At 45.7% G+C, this 14,410-nt stretch overlaps 1 protein-coding gene across 11 annotated transcripts in view; it reads left to right on the forward strand.

Moving 5' to 3' along the window:
• Positions 1 to 8,204: 8,204 nt before the first annotated feature.
• The window catches only part of LOC111266205 (octopamine receptor beta-2R), a 136,359-nt gene continuing 130,153 nt past the window's right edge, over positions 8,205 to 14,410 (forward strand). For 6 of the 11 annotated variants that reach the window (XR_015313331.1, XR_002683930.2, XM_086970808.1 and 3 more), the window contains exon 1: positions 8,205 to 13,939. Coding sequence is in view for 9 of the 11 variants with exons in the window: in XM_086970808.1 (XP_086826934.1) it covers positions 12,757 to 13,939 (1,183 nt within the window). In the remaining 2 variants the exon portion in view is untranslated. The remainder of the gene's footprint in view (positions 13,940 to 14,410) is intronic. The other 5 variants (XM_086970810.1, XM_086970812.1, XM_086970811.1 and 2 more) reach the window with 1 other exon arrangement.

Consider the following 14,410-nt stretch of genomic DNA (forward strand, 5'->3'; position numbering starts at 1 on the left):
CAGTCAATAGTAGTTTTTATTATCAACATCTACTTCACCATCATTTAAGGGTACAAATATAGGCTTGGTGGCTTGGCCTATCTATAGTTCTTTTACACATCTGATTATTTTATAATTTCAGGCTCAATTTCATTGTAGTTGCTATACTTCTTAACTGCTGACAATCAACCCACTTTGCCCTTCCGTTAGAGACAGAGCAGGTAAAGACCGATGGGTATAGACCATTATATAGCTTCACGATAGATGTCTTACATCGTGAACGACGAATCAGGCGCCGAGGCCGCATAGAAAAAGGCACCTTGTCTGTTACCTTATCTTTCGTTTAGAGCAAACTGACACGAAATAAAATCAAAGGGGTATTAATTCGTCCCTACCCATCAACGAGATGTTCGTTTCAAGGAACTATTCATAGACACCGCAACGCTGCCTGATTTTGAGACAACAGCCGTCCTGTTAGTACTCTATGAAAGGACGAAAAGACTAGGACTTTTTAAAAATGTCGTTATCATTTCAGCAAATCGATATATAATTTCTGTTAATAATGATGTGAGCATATGCTTACATTTCTCTAACCGTGAGGAGGTATAAACAAAGATAGGACAAAAAAGACTAAAAAATCACTGACCAAAACTTCTCCAATCGGAGACACGTCTTATTTTAATTGATACACAGTTTAAGATATATACAATGTTACAAAAGTTTGCCTAACGTTGGTTCAAAGGACTCTTTTTTCTGTTACTGCCATACGTAATCTGACCCGTAAGGCAGAATTAAAGCGATCTGCCCTCACAGCGTTTCTTCAGTCCGCAGCAATGGCGTCAAACATGCTCACATTAAACATAAAGGTGTTTTTTTAGCGTATGGAATCATATTAAATGGGATGACCCACACTAGATGCGAGCCTGGCAGTAAGAACAGTGGTAAGGCCAAGCAAAGTAGAGTAACAGTCACGAGAGATCCGGACAACCAGTATAAGACGTGACCATATTATTCTATTATTGTTCATATTACTATGCGTACATTGTTACTGTATTCAATATGTCTTTTTTAAAATGAGGACTTCTTCCAAAGTTGTCACGTTTGAGTGGAATTAATCTTATGGACGACAGGATTCATGTCAACATGGTGGTTGTTTCTCGGTAAATAAAGATTGGCCTTCCGGCATGCGATTCAGCCGACAAACCGATAAAGGGCAGATCATTTAGAAAGAACGGTGAAACTACCGACGATCTCTCTGCTCTACTCGTATCTTTCGCTCTAGGTATAAAGCGGCGACCCCAATTCATTTTTTTTCGCGTCAGGTTTTTCGAGCGAAGGCCAATTTCCTCAATAGCTTTCATTTAGGATAAGGGTCTCCAGTCGTTCTTCGGCATTCCACAGTAACGCAATACAAGTCTATTACTCAAGCAGGCCAATTGACGACACCATTTTGGTGAGTTTGCTAGCCTCTACCTTAATCCTAACCCTGTACCATGAGTAATAATGGCAGAAATAATAGTTTCGGAAAAATTCAGTCGAAAACAAAGCCATATCTATACTAACAGAGAGTTTTTAATACATTTTTTGGGAAACATATTATAAGCGCTGCTTCTGTCTTCGAAGACAAAATGGTGCATTATAAATCGCTAGATTTTTATCTTCGATTACTCTTTGTAAAGACAGCTAAGTGTTTTTCACGGCTTATCGAAAGATTGTTGAACCACTCTTCTGTCGAGGTTTCACCTAGCCAGGAAGACATGTTCCAAAACAAAGAAATAAATCGCGATTCCGTAGAAGTTACTGCGTTGGGTTGACCGCCCTTAGGGGCTATGGTCTAGAGTACGATAAAGCTATATGTATGTACGGTTGTATGTCGTTTACTCCTGCATTATTAAAACAGTAAAGGTATAGATTTGTCTTAGTATACAACTGGAGGGATTGTATATATGTGTAAATGTATAAAAATCTACTGGGCTGCCATATGTTCGTTCTTGTTGTGCTATATGGCATTGTTATAAACAACGTGCACGGTGTGGTTGTTTTCAAAAGAAGTTCTAATAACCATATTGGTATAGCGCACCGTTCGAACAGGAAATACCGTCAGTACATGACATTCATATACCAGCGATCATGGATCGCGGCTAACTACAGAAAACTTGCCTCACACGGAATTATGGACAACCATGATACAAAGATTCCGAAGCAGTGAATTTTTCTTTTGAACATGCCAGTATTTAGACTATACGACAAAATATAAACCTGTGGCAAACGAATCGTAACCTTTGACATGGTTAACTTGCCATTAAGTTAAGTATGAAGTATCGTCTCTAGCCACAATCATAGCCTATTTTGAAGACGAACTTTTTCATTTACTTTAATTGAATTTTTGGCTTTCTTGCAAGAAAACAGTAGTGAGGTGTATATCCATATCTCTAAAGTGTATAACCCCATCTTCTAGATCAATATGAACCCATGACATAAACATCTTCAATTGGTAAAAAAAAAAAAAGGTAAATTAATTATTGTTTGCTTTACTGTAAAAAATTGTTGTATGACTGCTATATTTTCTGTTGTCAGTTATAAAGTAGAGGTAAGTAGAGGTGTTTATGCGAAGTGTCTTAGTACATACTTTTCCTTCGAAGCAATGGGTAACCTTAGCAGTCCTGCTAAATAAAGGCTGATCCATCTAGCCCCATCATTTTGTATTACAGCTCAGTTATATAACTGGAAAAGAACACTGCGACCACACATCGTTTCGTTTTATCCGATATAATCCCGTAATAGAACGCGTTCGTACTCAACTTTTACTGATTTATAGTAGTTAATAAAACTGCCCTGCCTTAATGAAAGCGACAAACGGAGGCCTTGGAGCGATTGGGGCTAATATGTATATAAGCAAAAAAAAAAACGGTCTCGACTTACGGTGTCTTTGGAGCATCATTTCTTGCGGTACACGGTCCTTCGTCTGGCTGTTTTTAAGCAGATTTCAGGCAACGATTGTTCTTAGTACACGAATAAACTGTTTGCCCGTTCTAGTTTCAATTTTATAGGCCTCGAACTATCATTATATTTTGGTTAGATTGGTTTTTATGGACATAAGATTAATTCATATCTTCATAGACAAGGATACCATTATCTTATGACTGGAGTAAATCATCATGAACGGTGAACAAACGCATCTTTGTGTATTCTTAGTTATTAAAGAAACGTGTGATATTCGATACAAAATGACGTCTAAATTACCGTAAAAATAAATAGAAGTTTAAAAGTGGTACTTCGACGAGCACAATTAGTCAGCTACCATATTTTCGTCTGTTTTTTTTTCTATACCACATTTATTTATCTCTCTTATTATTTATATTATATCACCGCCGTAGTTGTTCAGTCAGCTACTTATTCCTGAGCATAGCTGAATTTTTAGCTATTAGAAGCTAGAAAGCAAACTAAAAATTCGAAGAGGGAATACAAGAAAGCTTCCAAAATATTAGTTAGAAATTGCACACACTGTATTGTTTATTTTTTGTGGTCAAAAACAAAATCTGATCAAGGTGATTATTTCCAGATCATCGGCAGAGACTACATACTATCTGTTATTTACGAATAACCAAATGATGCTCCTCCACAAGTTAGCAAATCGCCTTGGCTCCGGCAAAAAGTAGCCTAGACATTTGTCCGCAATCGATCAGGACAATTTCCAATATCAATTAAGTATGTATATAAACACCTACTACCGATGCTCAATGATCTACCTGTCAATCTTACGACGGAACCGCATTGTACGGTACACGTTTCAATACGGTAAGCAGATAAAATATTATTTTCTTCTTTTTTTGTCGGACGTTTGTTATTTTGTTAAAGCACCTTGGGGCGCTATTTCATTCAAGCCACATGCGCGTACAATGCACTATTCGTATTCTCTTAAGCGACATCTTTGGTGTTCCCTGTACGACTGCACGCTCGTTGCGCGAATGAAATTCGTGACCAGCTAAAGCTAAAATGAGTCTTCTACGCCTTCGCCCTCCCGAACTGACGACGTATTTTCGTTTCTCGCTCCCTACAAACATATATCTGTCATTAATGGTCATACCATGCTAAAATCTTTAATGCTATATTCATCTTGGTAGGCAAGGAATATCGACAGCTCGAAAGGATACCTGGACTTATGCCAAAACGAACTGCATGCACAGAAGTATAAGATATCTAGTCAAACAGCCATCCGACAAAAAGCATTGTGATCTTCAATGCTTACCTGCTAGGGCGTATATCGTTGTACGTGCGTACCGATTCAAACGCTGTCAAAGGCTTACGCCATCAAGGACTTGAAATTTATAAATTGTGCCAACTGCGGTACGTTTTCGCATCAGGTCGAAACAAACCTGCGAACCGATGTTGGCTTCATGTCGAAATTAATTTTATTCGACGATTCGCAGTGCTAAGCCCCTGACGCCATTTACGATTAACTATTTCGTGAAGCGTAAAAAACCGAATCGTGCAAACTCGGTAGCTTGGATCGCCACATTTTTTTTTTATTTAAGTTACTTATATTGATGTGATTTGGCGCGAACGTGTAACTGAACGCTGTTTACATACCAGCATGCCCTAATCTGCTGCTCTATTAGAAAACAAACCGTCTCGGCGTCTGGGAACATTGGCCAGCGTCCGACACAGAGGGCACCTTTTCTCAAGGAGCTTTAATTATTTTAGAACAAAGAACCAAATTACATTGACACTAGCAGAAAGAAGCATCCATTAGCGAATCCAGTTTTCCCTCTAAAATAGTAAGAGCGTATGTTTCAAGCAAACCACAGGAGCCTTCGGGTCACTTAGCAGCAAGAACTTTTCAGGAAACCCTGCAACCTTGGTTTGTTTGGGCATCATTTATCGATTCAGTTTTCGATCTCTTTAAACATTCGATTTCTTGGAAATGAAGATTTACAGCTCTATAGATTAGCGATTCCTTCGGAACATTCTGCACACTCGTATTGTTAGCAAATGGCGTGAGTGAAGTCAGTTCAGCTTCCCGTAGAGGTTCACGGTGATTGTTTTTTTCGCTTCGTTTTCATGTTCCTAATAAACAAATTCACTCAGACGCAACCGAATATTGTTTAGTTTCTTACGACATTTCATTGAAAGGTCGATCGGCTTAATTGAGGTACATTGTAACTGCGCGAAGTACTCTGAGGCATATTTGCTACGTGTTGTGTGAACGGATTTTCCTTGACGTTCGAACTTCTTCACAAGCAGCCCTAACAGATGTTTTCGTATATCTAGAATTGCTCCTATACACCTCAGCAGCACTTTGTAATTTTGATGTACTAATACAACGCACGGTTGCAGGCATATGTGTGGCCCCATGGGCACTTTTAGTTGTACTGGCTTCATGCGTTCTCGGGAAGCTGCTTCGAAAAGGTTCTTAAAATATGATTCAATTGTAACACTACCTACTGTTTCATTGAAAGGTTTTCTCAATTACTTCTCAGAGTTTGGCAAGCATGCGTTAAAGGTTTCTCCCACGGTGCTTCGACCCATTCTTTTTGTAGCCGATAAGTAAAAATTAGAAATTGAAAAAAAAACGCCTGGTTTAGGAACTGCGTTGTTACTTGTCTACGGAGCACGATTTAGTCCAACGTGAGAAAAACGTCGTTTTGAGATTAGTGCTAAATTGTGACTGAGAACTCATGTAATGAAACAGAAGGTACGCAGTGATCCTTTGTTTCTTTGCAAACAGAGGCAAAAGTACGATAATAAATAATTTGATTATAATAACTGTAATAGATGTTTGAACATTGTAATAGACGAGTAAGCAGATAGTTTACCGGTAACTTAACAAGCAAACTTTTCTTTCACCCTTCATTGTTCTTCATTTCTGTTTTTCTTTTTCGTTATTTGTCTCCTCCAGTCGACCTGGATGTCTGAAACGTCCCCTTTCTTGGCCAGGCTCTATGTACATGTCCAGGTCCGAACGACCTAAAGGAGCAGCAACAGTCATTCCAGAAGTAATACGATCGCTGTTTGTTTTACTCGGTGTGCTCTATGTATCTAGTGCGTCTGCTGCTACGTTAGTAGTCCATAAAAAAGAAATGTTCCAGGCGACTAAACCTTACCAGAACAACAACAACAACAACTAACCTTTTTTTTTAGGTCTCTGCAGTTCACAACCTACGCTTGCGTTTCAATGCTACTGTCATATATATATGTGTCTGTGTGTTTAACCTATTTTTTGCTATCCCTTGGTAACAGTCGGCTTTCAGGGTAGGGCGCAGCTCTGTCAATTGTAACTTGGCAGTATAGGCAAACTTAGCAAGCGCTAGTCGTAACTAAACGTATGCACCTTTCTCTCTTGGATTTGCAGCTATTTCAGTGGACGTGTCGCTCAACTGATGTGTGTCGCATGTGTGAGGTCTAAGTTACTATCAGTAAATTTTCGAAATTGCTATCCACGCCCGAGCGAAGCAGCACGCGATCGCAGACCCCACTCCTACTATTAATCGGACTAACGGCTCCTTATTCGCTTATCCGTCCGCTATTCGATTCCTCCCTTAGACGTGTTCTGCCGATGCGACAATGTGCCCAGTGTGGGCAGCAGAACTTACTAGTTATTTATAGCAATACCATATAGAAGTAGAAAAAAGTCAGTCATATGAAAAGCAAGGGGTTGAAGACGTGAAAGGACTCAAATGCCGAGCTTTCGCAAGCGTTATAAGCCACTAAGTTGAGATCCCGCCCGATAAGGCAATGCGGACATCGATAATCGGTCGGAGGAATCAGCGATGCCGATATCCAATCAGGGCGACTGAGTAGTCACAACGTCTACGTGGGCAGCAAAACAGTAGTGGCAGCAACGGCGTCGCGTTGGAAAGAGAAAGGCAGCGACAAAGCGCATCCGGCCCGACCTGGCCGACGGCCACAGTCGGCGGGTTTTACGTAGAGTGGCGCCTATAGAACGCCGGCTTGAACGGCCTAAGAGGGCCAGTCGGCCCCAGTACCGCTGCTGCCAATGCAGGCTGCGAGACGCCGTTTAGGGGAACGTACGGTAGATTGAACCAGACGGGCACCTGCTTTGTTCTTTCTTTGCGTGTCTAGCTACGTGCAACTAGCAACGACGACGACGGCTCCAGGCCTCTTTCTATACAGCGAAGAAATGAGCGAGAGTGCGCTACAGCATAATTTAGTCTAGAATAGGAGGCCCAGCAGAGCACAATCTCTGTGCTGCTTTAGAGAACAAGCAGGAACCGGCTGGCGTTCACTGATGTCATCGCCAAAAGACCCTTCCTTTCTAGTCTTCCCCTTACTTCCATCGCCTCTGTTGCGAACATCGTCCCCGCCACTTCCCTTTCCCTTTAGCTGTGTGCGTGACGGGGGCCTCCACGATGGACATAACAACCGTCGCCGCGTTAGGCTTGCTTTCATCTCTCCTACCACCAAGTGAACACCCCTCCCTGCCATTCATTCTTCCTCCGCTACATTTTGTTCTTCTAAGCTATCCGGCCAGCCAGTGTTCCTGTCGCAGCTATAAGAGAGACAACAGGGGAACCAAAGAGCCGTCGGTGGAAGTATAGTAGTTGTTATCGCTGCACAGTTCGCTGTCAGCTACACTGCTCGTTTGTTTGCTTGCACACGGGCGTCCGCAGCTGGTTGTGGCCGCTCGGAGCTCTTCGTTGTGTCTTCAAGTTTACTGCAGCAGCTTCGGCTGCTGCCAGCCTGTCAACGGACCTAGAGGGAAAGGCGGAGGGTACTTGAGAGGTCTCTTTGCTTGTTATGTACGCGCGCGTCTGCGAGTGTATGTCGCGCTATGGTAGCTGAGGGTTGGCCGAGGCTCGATTGAGCGCTGTGAGGGGTGAACTTTCCGCCAGCAGGTGAGAGGGTAAGCCAGCACAGGATGAACGAACGAACGAACAAACGAACCAACGATGCGCGGGCGAGCGCACGACTGTAGCAGCGGCGTCGGCTCCGACAATGGCGGGTTAAGCGGTCTGCCGTTTTGAGCTGAAACAGCCGTCGAAAGAGCGCGCGCGGCTGCGCCTAGTGCGAGGGCGCACTGGTCCCTTCTCACCCAACATCGTTGATGCACTTACACACAGCCAGCACGCCGACACAGCGCCGCTGGCGCGTCTGCCTGGCCCGCGGCAGCAGCAGCAGTAGCAGCAGCAAGGCAACCTGGCACCGCCAAGCAGCAGACGGCCCGAGAGGACAGCAGCAGCATCGAAGAAGCAGCAGCAGCGACGGCCAACGAGCGAGGCAAGAGGCAGCAGCATCCAGCCGCTATAACCAGTCAACCAACTTCAAGACTGGTTTTAACTAAATGACTGGTGTCACTGGGAACTAGCGGTCGCCTTAGTCAACGGCCAACAATTTCAAACGCACAGTAACAGCAGCCAGAAAGTCATCCTCTGGTCAATTGTCTGGCCGATGGACGTTTGCTGTGCTGGCTATCGGAGTTAGTAAAGACCGCGTCAGCAATTGAAGCGGCGCGCCGCGTCTAGCAAGACACCGAACCACTCGCCACTGCTATTAACGCGGCGGCCGCCGTGTCCACTGTGCGACACAGCAATCGACACATGAGAACTGCCACTACCGCCACCGCCGCCGCCGCCGCCGCACAAAGCGCGCGATCTACAGGCGCTTCTCCGCGTTGGCAAGTGAACGAAGCGTTGGGCAAGTGTCGGGCGCTGAGCGAGTGTTGAGCGCCCAGAAAAAATGAGCGATTGTAACAGCAGCAGCTAAGCGACTGTGAGTCGCGCGCGAATGCTCTCTATGTGCGAGAGCAATTGACAGGGCCGCAGTGTCGGCAGGCAGGGAGACGCAGAGACCAGAGCGATACAGGGATACGACTGGTAACGGCGGCAGCAACGACAGTAGCAGCCGCACCCGTAACAGTTGATCGGCAGAGAAATCGTCGCAAGCGGCCGATACAGAAAAGATAGACGATCTCAGCAGACGCCGAGAGACAGCGAAGAGGAGTCGAGTCGGGAGGACGGACACAGGCGACAGCCAGTGGAAAATGACGACCGCGAAAAACGTGCTGGTCACCTCTCAGCCGCAGTAACGATAGTGGCAATACCTGTGCAGGTAACAGAAACTGCAGCAACTGGAGTTGAACTAAACGACGACAACGGTGGTTAAGAAAGTCGTGAGGCAGAAGGGTCGAGCATATAGCGATGACTTGCGCGGGTCATTAGCCGGTAGGCTGGTCCACCGCACAAGAGAGGATAGACAAAACGTTCAACGCCGAACGATGCGCGACGTGACACTGTGGAAAGTGCTGCGCGGATAGGCATCGTCTACAACGAAGTATTGGCTGTATATGAAGATTAATCCCATCCTTAACTGACACTGCCTGTCTGACTAGGTGAGGATACGAGAGTTAGGGAAAAACGCAGCCCAACAGCGGTTCTACAACTCAGACAATTAGATCTCCGTAGCGCCGCCGTCGTTGTGGGGAGACGACGCGCCATTGCCCAAGCGGGCAATGACAGCCAGTGGCCAAGCGGCAAGAAAGCTCTTGTGTGCGACATGAGTGCTGTCAGACCGAACTGCTCAGAAGCGAAGTACGGCACAGGTTGAACTGCCTGTGTGAGCTTGACAATTTAAATCATCACTACCGCTACGGCTGGCCATCACAAACCCAACACCAACAACGAAACAAAGTGACAGCAGCACTGGAGTGGTAACGCACCGGGGTAGGTGGCGTGTAGCTAAGTCAGTTCCGCTTTTGCTGTTATGTTCATTGCGGCATAACGGTCAAGGTGGCATAGTAACAATTGCTCAACAGGGCAAAGTCTACTTGAAAACGAAAAACGTGGAAATCGCTGCAGGTTTGAAAAGGCTTCGAACCCTAGAATAAACCCCAAAAAAGCGTGTACCCGGTATCTCGGTCACATAACCACTACTGCTAGTACTATTGCCTATTAATACTCGAAGTGTGTGTACAGGTATACGCCGTACACGAAGTGATCGTTAGCGAGTGGCTAATACACGTCGCCATATCTTTTTTATTTCGGATAATTAAGCTCATCGACGTGGCGTCAACTACCGAACGCTTAACTAAACGACGTGCAAGCGTCTACACATGCCATGAACACCTCAAGGGGCTGCGCGGTTCAGAATCTGGCCCCCCCAGAACACTGGCAGGCCAGTGAGCGTGTTTTGTGACAGTTAGCTACAAACACACTGCGCCACAAAACAAAAGGACGTTATTGCCCATTTAGTTCTTAATACTTTGACTAAACTATATTTATGTACACATACACATACACACACATATATATACGGTATATATATATATATATATGTATATGCCGCGCGTAAGGGAAAGAGAGGGAAAAGGCAAGCAAGTGAGAGTGAATGGTACAGTGGCCTGTCGAGCGAATCAATTGTTGTAATGTAACCGACAGATGACTAGTTTTACTGCCACATAGTGGACGGACCTAACACAACCGTTCGCGGCGGGCCTGTTCGAGGACCGGACAACCGCGAAGGCCTCAAGGTGGTACAGAGACATACGCCAGCAATAATACGAAAGGAAAAAGCTGGTACATCGGCTAATTCTGAAGCAGTTATGAAAGCTTGGAATCCTCACACCACATTGCACCTGTCTGTTACAGCGGTAACAGCTCTTATCGGCCGTGTCCGGCACAGGCTAAGTTAGACTCTATGAGAGACTGTGGAAAGCCGAGGCAGCACTGGCGGCAGCAGTAGCAAACGCTCAGACGCGCCGAGTTGGCGCTGAACCGAACCTGGCTAAAAACAGATCAAAGCGGTTAGACGATAGAGAAACCGACTAAAAAAAAAGAACGAGTCGACAGCAAGACCAGTCCTCAAAAGGCAGATCGCTCAGAATTGCCTTCTTAGTAGTGTGTATCTTGTATGCAAGGAATAAAGCTGTCTCGCTGCTATACCGAGCGAGCGATCCTCTACTGAGGTGAGGTGCGAAGTAGAATCGCAGGTCAGTCGGCTCACCGCAAGCCGATGAGCCTCAAGCGGACGAGGCCTAAGCGACATCCGCGCGGCCAGAACTTGAAGTGCGTTCGCGGTTGCCTTGTCTCCCCGCGCAACGCACAAAGGGCGCCATCAGCAAGCAGCAGATAGTCTACTATATGCGATCGAAAATTACACGACCAATCGTTACCGATTCCGACTGCCGACACCGAAATTTAAGTTATCTCGTGAAGATCTAGAAGCAGGCCCGGGTCTGAAGGAGTGTCTCAAGCATGACGGATAAGATATCGTTGTTGTGAGTGTTTCGAGCGAACAGATTCATTCTCGGAAAAATAATACCAACTGCTACGACACTGTGATAACAACAACAGCAACGACAACAGCAAAAGTAACAGCAACGACAACAACAATAAGGAATTACTAGCACCACTTCGACAGTTTCTTCTTCCTTGTCTACGATTGCTTGTGTGCTTTAGTGCAGTTACCCGATCCTCGGTTCCAGTAGGTTATCACTGGCCTCCATATATCCTCCAGTGGATTTTGAATATGCTGACTGGATACTGGATATTGCTTTTTTGCCATTGGTTGGATGATTGTTAGTATTTGCTCATCGGATCTTAGCTCGTTCCTTGGATTTCGCTAAACTGTGATTCACTAGGTGCGATAGCCGAAGAAATTTACCTTGCGACGACTAAGGAATTCTCGTTGTTCTTGTAGATATTGTATAGTGTGAATTAATTTCAGTTAGCTGGTTCATTTTAGTTGCTTAGCAACGAGAGGAAGGTTCAGCTGGTTGAAGTAAAGGTCACGAATAGAAAAAAAAAACGAGTAAATTAGCAATCAGTGAATCGTTTTCTGTGGAGTGGTGGAGTGCTTTGGCTAACCCCTGGATACACCGCTATTCCATAGTGTGCTCTCACAGTTCGCCAACGACAAGCATCGCTGCGTCAACAACTTCGACTATCTGATTGCCATCACCGTATATAGAATCAACACCGACGTGTTCGGTCCTGGCCGTTGTTCATTACGTACGCGCCCGCATCACCAATTTCGTCATCAATTATAGCATTAGACCACAGTTCAAACCGTTTGCAACAATTGTCTCGATGGACGGCCGAATAGCAGCGTCATTGTCACTATCCCTATGAATTCCAGCAAAAGAGGCAAAAATCGTAGATAAAATCAATCGTCCCTTGGTGGACGAAGCCATTCAAGCTGTAGGAGAAAAGGCTGCAAACCCTTCAAGTACGAGTGTCCATGCTTGCGCATCACCGAGCCTGTGTGTAGATAGATCAAAGGACTCGCGAAGTTCAACGCAGCCGTGGCCCCAAAAGGTTTTTGTACAAGAGTGTGCCACAGTGGGCAACTGCTGCAGAAGTCCAGAAACCCGAGGCCCGGATGCACAATAATTATAGAAAATACAATAGAAATTAGCAACAAACAAACTCTCATTCGCATCTTCGTTATTTGTTGCTGTTTCCAGTGGTCCCTAAAGCCTTCTCTCTCCCTCTTTCTTTCTCTATCTCCGTTTCTTAGCGTCCGAACCTATCTGAAGCTTAACGGTGTTTACCACGAACGACAAAACCGGTCCGCGCAGGAGCTCGTCGTTCAACCTGTCCCGTTCGATAACGCTTGCCCGAGGTACTCTTGCTTGGCGCCCTCTGCAATAAAAACAGCAACAACAGGAACAACGAGGCAGGTTCGTTGCTTACATTGTCGTCCCTGTCGCGGTGGTTCTTCCGGTCGTGGTAGTAGTTGCGTCGGTTGAAATCGGAAGAAGGCGCCAGGCTGCCCCGCGACGTTGCCTCGGACGCTGGCCAACGCTGGACGTGATACCGAATGTCGGTAGAAGCGGGGGCAACCAGCCCCGCCGATATTGCCACCGCCGCCGCTGCCGACAGCCCAGAATGGCAGACGTTGGCAAAGACGATCGCCAAGTCGGTGGTGCTGATCTCGATCATATTGACGGCCATCTTCGGCAATCTGCTCGTCGTCACATCAGTGATAAGGCACCACAAGCTGCGAGTCACCACCAACTATTTTATCGTATCGCTGGCGTTAGCGGACGCTCTCGTCGCCCTGTTCGCGATGACATTCAATGCGTCGTTCACCATTTCGGGCAAGTGGATGTTCAATCAGGTGGTCTGCGATTTTTGGAATTCGTGCGATGTCCTTTTTTCGACAGCGTCGATTATGCACCTATGCTGCATATCTGTCGATCGCTACTACGCGATCATCAAGCCACTCGAGTACCCGACGAAGATCACGACGAAACGGGTCTTCATCATGTTAGCGTTAGCGTGGACGGTCTCGCTGCTCATATCCTTCGTGCCCATATTTACCGGCTGGTACACGACGGAAGAGCATCGGCAGTGGTTAGCCGACCATCCGAACGAGTGTGTGTTCAAAGTTAACAAGTATTACGCTATTATATCGTCGTCGATCTCGTTCTGGATACCGTGCTCAGTAATGCTATTCACTTATTGGCGCATCTATCTAGAAGCGACCCGACAGGAGAAGATGCTGTGCAAAACGCAGATGGGTCCTGGCGGCGGCGAGCAGCAGGTGATCCACGCGCCGCCTCATCGAAATTCGCACGGCGCAGAGGACACCGAGTCAGGTCAGTCGACGCCGACAAAGCGCAACATCACCAAGATGAAGCGTGAACATAAGGCAGCCAAAACACTAGGCATAATCATGGGAGCGTTCATTCTATGTTGGCTACCGTTCTTTCTGTGGTACGTGACAACGTCCTTGTGTGCTCCAACCGACTGTCCTTGTCCTGAGGTTGTGGTAGACCTTCTCTTCTGGATCGGATACATCAACTCGTCACTCAACCCCATCATCTACGCGTACTTCAATCGAGACTTCCGCATGGCGTTCAAGAAGACCCTGCAGGACCTCTTCTGCTCATGTAAGCCTTGTAAGCTGTGGCAAACTAGGCATAGACACCCCGGAGGGGCCGCCGGCTACGGCGGTAACCACCTTCAACAGGCCAATTCCGCTACTACCAACTTCACTTGTACGTATAAGACACTCGTTACCTAGATAAAAGTAAGCAGACGCACAGCGAGCCAGCAAACAAACACACTGGCTAAACCCTTGCACACAATTTCAACAACAAGGGGTACAATACCGTTACGCAAATAGAAAAGCGTCGTTTAACACGGCTAGTAGACAAGCTCTACAAAATCGCCTACATGACATAACTGCGTACAATGTGAAGGCACAATATACAGACACACACATACATACATAGAAACTTCAATGAACACATAGCAACATGGAGCCATTAAAAGAGTACGTAATGACCGTAAACGAATCCAAATCGATCAGCATGCGTAGCTATCATTGATATAATGGTTAATAAGAACACAATAATTAACAGGCACGGCACAATCGAACAACTGAAGCATCGTGCTCCTTTACAATTAAATTGTGCTGGGTATGAAAGGAGTCTATAATGGCAGTACTTAACATACGGAAAGAAAAG

Source organism: Varroa jacobsoni, unplaced genomic scaffold (assembly GCF_002532875.2).
Source record: "Varroa jacobsoni isolate VJ856 unplaced genomic scaffold, vjacob_1.0 scaffold_1063, whole genome shotgun sequence".
Taxonomy (NCBI): domain Eukaryota; kingdom Metazoa; phylum Arthropoda; class Arachnida; order Mesostigmata; family Varroidae; genus Varroa; species Varroa jacobsoni.